Source organism: Acanthisitta chloris, unplaced genomic scaffold, assembly GCF_000695815.1.
Source record: "Acanthisitta chloris isolate BGI_N310 unplaced genomic scaffold, ASM69581v1 scaffold21758, whole genome shotgun sequence".
NCBI classification, from domain to species: Eukaryota; Metazoa; Chordata; class Aves; order Passeriformes; family Acanthisittidae; genus Acanthisitta; species Acanthisitta chloris.
The window spans coordinates 33,109-43,989 of NW_008687822.1; the positions used below are offsets into that span (position 1 = coordinate 33,109).

The 10,881-nt window shown below is 43.2% G+C and overlaps 1 protein-coding gene across 1 annotated transcript in view; it reads right to left on the reverse strand.

The window, feature by feature from the left end:
• Window positions 1-9,826, reverse strand: part of LOC103808027 (PH domain leucine-rich repeat-containing protein phosphatase 1-like) — a gene marked incomplete at its 5' end in the record, with an annotated part of 11,233 nt that extends 1,407 nt beyond the window's left edge. The window contains 5 exons of the mRNA XM_009080789.1: window positions 12-786; window positions 2,723-2,951; window positions 4,921-5,115; window positions 6,053-6,157; window positions 9,696-9,826. Coding sequence (XP_009079037.1) covers window positions 12-786; window positions 2,723-2,951; window positions 4,921-5,115; window positions 6,053-6,157; window positions 9,696-9,826 — 1,435 coding nt within the window. The remainder of the gene's footprint in view (window positions 1-11; window positions 787-2,722; window positions 2,952-4,920; window positions 5,116-6,052; window positions 6,158-9,695) is intronic.
• Between the last annotated feature and the right edge of the window lie 1,055 nt (window positions 9,827-10,881).

Genomic DNA, 10,881 nt, shown 5'->3' on the forward strand with positions numbered 1-10,881 from the left:
GATTCAAATACCTTCGTCGTTGGCTTCCCCCGGCACCTGGAGAAGCTGCTTCTCCTTTGCTCGGCCGCAGTGGATGTCTACCTCCACTTCCACACGGCTGCCGTTGGTGAACACGCCCTCGATGGGCTCCTCGTCGTCGCTGTCGAGCCCGTTGTCAGAGAAGGCGCTGGAGAAGGTGGCGCTGGACAGCTGCCGCTGGAAGGAATTGGACAGGCAGATGGGGTGCAGCATGCAGCGCTGCTCCCCGGGGTAGGCAGGGCTGCTCTCGTTCATGGCCACCTGTGGGGGCTCATCGGAGGCTGTGGACCCCACCTCACTGCTCATTTCGGAGGTGGAGATCTCGCTGCTGATCTCTGAGGCCATGCCACTGCTTGAAGATGGCATCCCAAGCGCATCCGTTGGCCTGTCCTTGATGACCACGTTGACAGACTGGGGGAAGATGCCTGGGCTGGGGGGTGGGACCCCGTTAAGTTCACAGCAGCAGAAGCTGTCCTCCGTCACGTTGAGCTGGACCACGACAGCGCTGATACTGTCGTTGCAGCCGTAACTCTGGGCCAAAGTGCAAAGCTTCTTCGCGGCTGCCAGTGCATCAGGCACGTTTCTGACTGCCTCCACTGCTTCATCCATCGAGAGGCTGTCCCACAGCCCTTTGCTCCCCAGAATAAAGAACTCATCTTGTGGAGTTAAGGTGATAGACTGGACGTGAGGACGTGGCACAACACTCGGGTGAAGGAAGGTGTACCCCAAGATTCTTGTTGAATCCGTCACACCGTTCACTTTGCCGTCCTGCAATTAGAAAGGACAGGATATTGGAAGCCAAACAGACAAGGATACACAGTACCTGCATCTCCTTGCATTTTACTGATGGCTGTTTTTGCTGTACTTCACAACACTGCCATTTATGGACAAGGAGATAGAAAAGCAAAATGACTTGCAAGGAGGTGTCAGAGCTGGGATTAGAGCACAGCAATGGCTGGTTTGCAATCCTGCTCTATGCCTCCTACACCTGACTGATCTGTCATCAGCATCACCTATGCACAGACCAACAAAGCAGAAAGCTGCAACAAAGAGCCATCTATTCTGCTCCTGCAGCTGCAAGAGCCAACCGGACAAATGTTTTACCAGTGAGTCAGACCTATCCCTCCTCCACCCACGGTATCTGGCTTTATACTGGGCAAGGCAACACACAGCTCCATTTGATACAGGGGCAGGTCATTCAGTTATGAGTCTTCTCTCACAGCTGTAACAGCTGTAATCAAGAGTTTCATCTTCGCTCATCGCTTCAGAAACAAAAGTTCATTAAACAAAATGCTTTAAATGAAGCATGCAAGTCAAATGTAGCAGAGAGCAAGTCTGCATTTCTCAGTCAGCTGAGTTGTAGTGAAATATTTTACATGCCCCAATTACTTACTACATTTCCACTTAGATATGACATTTCCAAAGGGAAGAGAAGTAGTATCTGAAGGGAAAACATCAGTAAAAATGGACACATTTGAGAAAAAAATCCCATGCACGTCCAGGTCCCAGAATCCTGTCCTGGTTAGAATCCAAGCTGCCAGAATAAGCAGAGCAAGTGTCTGACACAGCAAGCCTGGCTATCTGTCAGCCTGCTGGGGATATCTGCACCCTGCTAATTGTGCGTTCAAGAAGAATAGCAAAGGTGAGGATTTACACTCTTTGGGTCCAGCTGATAACTGCAGGGGTTATTACAAAGCAGATAACCACAGAAAAGTGAACCAAGACTAAAAAAGCTTCCTCTTTAAAACCACTCAGAAGAAACAAAAAACCCAGGTTGGCATGTTAACTTCCCCACTAGAAGGCTGACAGCAGTGATAAGCCATCAGTGTGCATGAAATCAGTGAGTCATCTTAAGATTCAGCATAGAAATTTCCCTTTTCCTCTATGGAACAACACAATGAGCATGCCACGGTGATGCACGCTCTGTTGGAGTGACTCCCTTTCAGCCTGTCATGTTTGAGATCCGAGTCGTCACCTTGCTCTGGCAAGATCAATAGGCACATGACTTATTCCACACACACACACACACCCCTACAGACACATGCACACCCTGCACACAGCAGTGAGTTTTCTGCCCTTTCCCCCACCATTAGGAGGATTCAGTATTTATCTACTCTTCTGCATGTGTCACACAAGGCAAAGCAAAACTGACAGAGGTGGCTTCAAGCTTCTAAGAAGGGAACAGTTTTGTCTTCTCTCATGGTTCAGCTGAGCACAGGGTGAGTTTTTCTTTTGGGCAAGTGCTCTCTTAAAGAGCAGCCTGTCAAAGGGCAGTTTTGGGAAGACAGGAGCTCAGACAGCACAGTCAGTCTGCCAGGGGCAAGGAGTCTCCCCTAAGGGAAGGACAGCATTGCTCCAAGTGCTCTGCCCTCTCATCCCTTTCAATTGGAGAGTGTCTTCATGACAGCTCCAATGCAGCAATTCCTCTCCCATTAGGAGGAGGGTGTCTGCTTTCCTGTTTCAATGCAACATGCTCAGAGCTGCTCCCTCAGAAGCTGATCAGAAGCCAGCACGGCAATGGGATGGAAAAGCAACCTGATGGCATGATATGAATCCCCTTGAAAGGGAAAGTGCAACTTTGGAACCCGTACCATGAACACTACTTCCTAGAGGTTACTAATATCGACATATAATTTAATGCACTGCTGTGCAAACAGTGTTCAAGGAGGCTGCAAGCTGCAACAGTCCCTAGCTGTTCTCTAACCTCGGTGATAATGGCCTTATGCTGCTTAATCCTCTTCAGCTCCTCTTTGCAACTCATCACGTAACACCTGGACAAAGGCAGAGGTTTCCCATTCCGGCAGAGAACGGTTTGGCACTTCCCCACGTTTGCTGAGGTTAGCGTGAAGCATCCACCAGGGTCCATGGGATCATGTTTTATATGGCAAAGGACAGCAGAGCCTCCAAGTTTCTGTCCAGCTGTTCCAAGTTTCCTGTAATTTAAACAAAACGATTGTTCTTTAATTGGAAAACAAGTGTCGGGGTAACTACAGAGAAACAGCCACTGTTCCACAACCACAAGCATTCACAGCATTGACTCTATTGGACCATTGGGACAGAAACAAAAGCCTCCATCAAAGACTGTGACACTACAGCAGCAGCACTGCAGAGAGCTCACATGCAGCTCTCAGGCAATGTGTTATTTTCCTATATGAAGATACTCAAATCTGCTCAATTTTAGAAAAAAAAGAAAAATCTTTCCACTTTTAAGAGTTGCACAGTTGTCTCTTTTCCTTTACATCTTATATTTATTTGCTTTAAAGGTCAGATAGAGCTTTGGCTTCTGAAGGTACAGATTTTATTATAAAAACCATAATTCTGACTGTAAAAAGTCTACTTTCGAGCAAAAACAGAAGGCAGAGGTCCACTGTTTTGTGATGTCATCAGAATAATGCCCTTGAAGTATCAAATGATGACCAAAAAAATCATAGCGGCTGTGAACTCTTCATGAGTTAGTGGAAAAAGACCCAACTATTGATAAAATGGAAGTTTTCAGAATCCTGTTATTATAATGTAAATTAATTTCAATACTAGACTGTAAAAAAACATGCATCCCTCCCAGTGGCTTTTTTATCATGGTCTTCCCCTACAGAAATTAGAAAGCTAAACTTTATACTAAGGTTAGGTACAGCTAGTGAGAACTTTTGATTCAAAATCCTGGGGAGAGAACTCACAACCAAGCTTCAATGTGCTTTTCTAATTTACTTTTTACAAATACACTTTAGGAGTGCTGCATATCATCTGTAAGCATCAGTGAATGACTAAATACAACTGGAATGAATACTATATCTGGTTCTCCAAAGACGTGGTTAGCTTATTTTGATTTGAGACCAAAACCAAAAAACCAACACAACAGCTCTTGGTAGGAATGCCACATTCCTGTGAAACTGCATCAGTAATAAACAAAACCACTTAATAAGTACTTTCGATACTCACATTGGTTATTATTTTTGAATATTTTAAGTATATGGCAACCACCTTCTCAGCTAGCAGTCTGAGGCACTGTTATAAGCAATTATGGGAAGGAAGTGTTTTCCCTCTTGTGTTTGTAAGATTCAATACCACCCTGCTGCTTCCCTATCTTTCCTGATACAACAACTTCAGTATTTTTCCTTTCCAAAGGTGCAGCAATTCAACAATAAGCAATGCTGCTTTTAATTTGATCCATTTCCTCAGACTCTAAGCTGCTTATTTGCTTTCTCCTTTGTTTCCCTGACCTCTTCGTTCTCCTTTGTTCAATTCCTTTCGTACTCTTCCTTCACTCAATGTCTCCCCAGGCACAATTTCTTCTTCTGTCAAGAACAGCATGCACAGTTTCCAAACCACTACACAGAGCTACTATTACACTCCCAGCTATTGTATCACAATCTCTCTGGAAGGGTCCTGCTCAAATAATATTCTAAGGCCACAGGGATTTCTAAGAAGTTAGACTATGTGTTTTAAATATTTGTATAGCCTCAAATAACCTGAACTGGTACAGAAAAACAAAGGGTGAGTCCAGGTTTTGCAGGCAGTAGTAGTAAGGAAATTTAAAAAGATGATCAAGACACTCATATCACTAACTGGGTTATGGCCAATTGTGAACTTAAAGAAGATACCAGAAAAGAATAAACCACCACCCACCACTTAGTCATGAGCATTTAGTAACTTTGCAGGTGGCTGGGGTTTTCCTTGTTTGGTTAGGGAGGTGTTGGGGTTTTTCTCCCCATACCTGAAAGGAACAGAGGGCAATATTCACAAAACAAGCAGTAAAGGAAAACACCGTAGCCAGATACCAAGGCTTTTTTCCCTGTCTCACATTTTTTTTGAAGCAAGAGCAGGTGTCTGATCTGAAAGCGAACAAACTGCCCAGTGAGCACCGACAAGGTACAAAAGGCTTCATCCAAAGGATCCAAAACTCACCTCTGCATAACAATGAACGTGTTGATCATGTACTCCTCCTCATTCTTTGTTTTCTGTAGCTCTTCTGCTAAGATGTCACTCATTGTGCACTGCAGCAGATACGGCACTTCCACATTGCGGTCACCATCAAAAACACCATAAAGTGCCTCCCGGTTGTCGCAGAAGTTGTTTGCTGAAAGTGCTGCCACACACAGCCTAGCGAATAAAAAACAAAGCAGGAGAATATCAAGGGTGTTATCCCACTACTCATTTCAAAACCTGTGATTTTGACCAGAGAGATGCAGCCTGGTCTGAGAGCTAGCTTTAACCACCTCTGTTCACAGGCATCTCAGGACGGCTTTCTGAGCTGTGCAGACAAGTCAGGCCCATCAACAGTGCTAAGATGTGCAGAGAACTATACTGGAAGTTCAAGCCATGCCCTAAAGATTCTTCCCTCTTTTCAGCATATGAACAAAGTTCCTTACTTGTAGAAATGGGGGGGATCTCTGAAACAACACCAGTTTAAACTGCACTTGCTCCTCCAAAAGCCACCCTTGGGATCTAACATGCTGATGACCAAGTTGTGTGCTAAATCAGTTAATGGTTAAGTAAAGGCTTGCTGGCACTTGCTATGGAAACCTAGGTAGCAGAAGATTTCTAAAAAGGTATTTGAGGAACAAAGAAAGATTCATTACATTGCCAGCAACACAGACTAGCAGACTCTTGGTACATTATTTGTCAAGTGCTGCCTTAGTCACAGGAGCGCCACACACTATGAATATTCAGAGTTTTGGCCATTCTGCCTCTTCCTTTAGTATCTCTGATTTGCTTGGTGAACATCCTTTGGTTGAAGATAAAGAAGCTTTGCAAAGAGGAAAATGCTTTTAAACACTCAGATCTTTTCCAAGTACCACAGTCTTGCATAGACCAAATGTGTCGGCTACACTTGTATCTTAGCAACTTCCCAAACAAAGACCAAAGCAGAGAGCCAAGCAGGGCCTTGGTATACAAATGTAGAGTCCTGCCATGGCCTCTGCCTCTGTGAGCCTCAAAACGTCCACAAAAGCCTCACTGAAAACAGGATTTGTTTCTATCAGCACAGAGGTACTCTGCTGTTAGGGTGCTCATATGATAAAACCCATGCCGGTCGTACTTGTTCTTGACGCCGGACGCTTCCGTGTAGCCGTGACTCCACACCGCCGGCGCTCCCGAAGCATCCCCGGCCGAGGGCTGGTCGATCTTGAAGCAGCGGATATTGCTGCAAGGAGAAAGGAAAGGGGAAAGATGCAATGGATTGAATGCTGACATGATCCAACTTAAAATGTGAAAAGAACGCCTTTCTTACTTTTTGTTCTTAGGGATATATTTAATAGAAGAAAATGAAACAGGATGTGCAAAGTGGTTACCTTTATTTGCCTGTATGCAACAAACAATAACTGAACCTCTATGAGGGTGTCAGTTGTGCTGTTTTGCTTAGCTGGCTTTTCTTTCCCTGCCCTCACCCCTGAGCTATTTGTTTCAAACCTAGCCCTGTAGGAATACAAGGCAAATTTGTCACTATTTTGATGAAAGACAGTACAGGGGAGTGACTTTTTAAACTTATACATCTCTCCCATCCATTTTAACAAGTTGCTGGGCTCTTTTCACTGTACTCAAATGAAATCCCCCATATGACCCACAGCATCCCCTAAATAGACGAAAAAATTATTTAGAAACAGCAACATGTAGTAAGCCTTTCATGAAAACGCCAACGAAACAGAAATCGGCTCCATCCTGGTCCTGCACCAACCTGCATGAGCCAGTCTGCAGTCCTGACAGCAGGCACAGCCCTTCTGTCTTCCCCAATTTTGGAGTCCAACTTAGGCTCTTGATCCTCTACCCTCCAATTTACTACCAACATAGCCTTTAGCCTGAATTTCAAGTATCTCACGGAGCATAGTCAAGACTTAAAAAGGGCCCAGCCCTCTCTGTTTATACCCTTCTCTTCAGAGCCCTGCTTTGCTGGGGAGAGATGACCTCCACGCTGCTCCCTACTGCTCTCTTCCAAAGGCAGGAAAAGCAAGCTCCCCACACACTGCAGACACTTCAAAGGCACCCGAACCTTTCATGAACCAAATGAAACATAAAAGGACACAAGCAGAAAGGTCTAACTGTTCACTCTGAGCACTCATTTTTCTCTATCCAAATCCCCACCTGACCTGAACACACAGAAAAGTCTTTTCAGCACTGCATAGCCTTCCTCAAATAACCTGAAGTACTGTCACATCCAGTTCGATTTCTTTTTATGTTAGCAGCCATATAAGTGAGGGCAGATTAAAAGCAAACAAATTACATAAATAATGTTAGAACCCCTTGTGTTTTAAGCTCTTGGTTTTGGAGCCTTCTGTGTGACAAACAGAGGCAAACATCTCGCCAGGAGCATTAGAAAATATTATCTAACCCCAAATCAAACTGCAAACCAGACAGTAGCAGTGATTTTACTTCTGTCTGCACCTGAAAAGCAGTACACATATGAGCAAACACACTTTCTTCACAAACTTCCCATACAAGACACTTATCCTCCAGGGCAAAGGAACTTGGATCAAAAAGGTTTCTGTTTGTTTCCTTTTTAACTGTGTTGACTGACCACTGTTCCTGGGCAGGTCAAGGACCCAGAGTTGTCTCAAGGCATCCCAAGAGTGGTGGGAAAAAAAATACCTCAACACACTGCTTTCAGCCTCCTTAGTGGCACCACTACAAATAGACCGTGTGCCCAGAAAGGAAAGCTATCCAGCAGCACATCCTGTGCAGGGAATATGGACTAAGGCTTCCAGACAGCATGGCTTATTTTTCTCCTAATTTAAAATTACTGTTACAATTGAACTAGATGCCCTTTCCTAACAATCAGAGTAGCAGCATCATCTTTTTTTTTTCTTCATTTTAATTGTTACTGAAAATTCTTACATTCAATAAATCCCTTGGCAACATCCTCCTAAGCATGCAAGCCTCCTTTAAGATCTCCATGCATACTGAACAAGCAGGCATGCATGACAGGACTCTTCTTCTCACCAGCACTGAGAATACATATTAACCTACTACCTGCTAGAATCCTGCCAGGGCACAGATGGAGAGCTGCCTTTCACATGCAGAAGGAAGATATAAAAAGTACCAAGTGCACAAGTATTTTTGTGCCTGCCACAAAAATCAAGTGAAAGGAGCACCTCCTCCCTCACAGTCAATTATAGCAGCATACCATAGAAGTCAGGGTAGTATATCAGTACAGACACTGAGAAACCCCTCAGGAGGCCTGAAACACCTGACTGTGGCTTATGAATATTAGGGAACAGAAAACACCTGAGGTCTTAAGAATAATTTATTAAAAAACCCCAAACCAACAACCAAAAAAATCCACAAACAAAAAACTCCAAAGCCCACAAAAAAATAACCAAGCAAAATGCATACACAAGAGGATAAAAGTTTTCCATGAATTAAGGACCACACACGTGCCAGTGAAAATATGGCATGTAACTGGGCCACACTACTCTTCATCCACTTAGGATTTAAATTTGTACAATAAAGTTACAGGGCATGATGCCTGAATACTAAAGTGGCATGAGACTGGGTGCCCATCTTGCCTGCTGGGTTATCACAAGAAAAGCTGATCTTTAAGTTTTGACACAATTCATTAGCTGTGTAAGACATGTATGTTTTCCCACCCTATGGACCACAGCAGTATTACACACTGCTTTCTTCAGAAAGAGCTCCTTTATGCAATAAAGCAGCTCTTAAAATAGAGGAACACCCCTTTTTTTGCTGTCTGCTGCAGAACATGGATGCCTGTTTTCATCTGTGAAAACTCATCATTATTCAAATTTCCACTTATACTTTGTAAAATCTGCTGATTCAAGCTAAAAACAAACTCACACTAAGTTTCCCTTGCTTGCACAACAGATGAGGTTCACTACTCGAGTGTCTGATCTTAACCATTTACCAGCAAACAAGAAGCAACTCAACCCCTAAAAAGTGAATCAATCCCCCTTGAAACCATTCAATTGTTAAGAATCAAAGAGACTTAGAAGGAAACTTGGAACTGGTACAGTTTCCCACAGGACATAAGGAAAGTTCAAGGCAGCAACACTGTCCACAGATGATCTGGTTTAGTGCAACAGCTTCCCAACACACTGCAAAAGGTGGCACAAGGCACTTGGCAAATTTTGGTTATGGATGACACTTAAGACCCAGAAAACAAACAGGTAGACAGGAAGAAAACTGAGGGTCCTAAAGCAAAGGAACTAGTTTTGCTGCAGAGTGGGAGACATGCGTCTCCAGGAGAGGTTTAAGTATGAAAAATCTATAATTTCTAGGACAAGAGCAGAGAGAGATGAAGGGTAACAAGAAACAGTATGTGAAGAGGTAAAAGGCAGTGTAATGGCAAAGGCAGACACAAGCAGATGAATGTAAGCAAAAAAAATAGTAAGCAGCTACTGGCATCTGAGCATTGGTATAAAATAAGCCTTTTAGTTGAATCTAATGTCAAAAGTAAAATGGAGATCAAACTGGCCCTAAAATGGTTAGACCAGACTAGCAGACCCCTCCAGGAGTTACAGCTGAGAGCAAATGCACTGAAGAAAGCAAAGTCATCCTCTTCAATGAAGCATCAGTTTCTGATCTATCCAGATAATCTGCTACTTTCTGAACCACTGACAACAGGGACCCATACTCCTTCACAGAGATACACATTTCTGTGTATTGTGGCTTCCTCACATCCTAGTGACAGGAGTCATTCTGCTCCCTTCCTAGTGTATAAGGTAACTTACTTCAGCAGCTCTAGGGTTTTGTGATCCAGGGCTAATCTGGGATTTCCAGTCAGGTCCAGCTCTTGCAGTTTTGGAGGCAGGTTTTCAGGCAATGTGACTTCACTGAGTTCATTGCAGCTTAGGTCCACACACTGCAAGAGGAAAACAGACAAAAAAAGGGAGAGAATTCAGCTGCGATCACATCATATAAATTTTGATTAAAAGTGGTAATGCAAGTTTCATGAACAATAAAGGCTGCAACTGAGACCGAAGACCATTCATTTAAGTAAGCAGTTCTTACAAAAGAAATTCATATGGCATTTAGCCATCTTGCCAGGTGTCTGGGACACCTAGAAATATGTTCCCTCCATTTCCATCTCTAATCAGGTGTCATCTTGTTACAAAAACAGTGAGTTTCGTTGGCTCTTCACAGAGACAAAGATGGTCAGTGGATTTTCAAAGTATTTAAGAAAAAATGTTACTGATTAAAACAACCTTTTAATAGATAAAGAAAATGAAGATTGATTCAGTTGGGGCTCCTAAGCCACTAGCACAGCAGTCCCTCTTCTGAAGTCAATTTAGACCAGCATGAGAATGAGCAGGCTTGCAGGAATCCAGTATTTACTGAGGGATATTGAAAGAAGTAGGGTTATGAATGTATGTGGAGGAGAGGAGTAGAGGGAAAAGGAAAAAAATTATTGGAGCAGTAAACATGGGTTTAATTCATGTCATATTACATGGATTTGTATTTAATACGAAGTTAACAAAACAAGTGAAAAAAAAAAGTTTAAATATTTCAGAAAAAACATGATACAGAACAGCAGAGAAACTTGCTGGCTATCTACCAGCTAAGCACAAATTAGCTAGAACAAGTGCACTAGAATGACAAAATCCCCAAAAAACATTGTTGAAAGCTGTATATCCAGATGAAAGTCAATACACTGGAAAAATAGGGCATTTGAGGACAAAATAAAGTCTCCAAACCCTATTACAGGATGACCAGTGTAGTATGAACCAAAAACTGGCAAAAACATAATTCTGAGAGGATAGAGCAGGTTGGTGTTTAAGACAGGATAGAAGAACTATACATATCTTTCAGAAAGACCATTTTCTACTTTCAATCTGCAAAAAGTGAAAGACTTCAGAAGCTTGAATAAAAGAGCAGAAAGGGGCAGAAGACAACTTTTCCTAGCTGCACATTTTGACC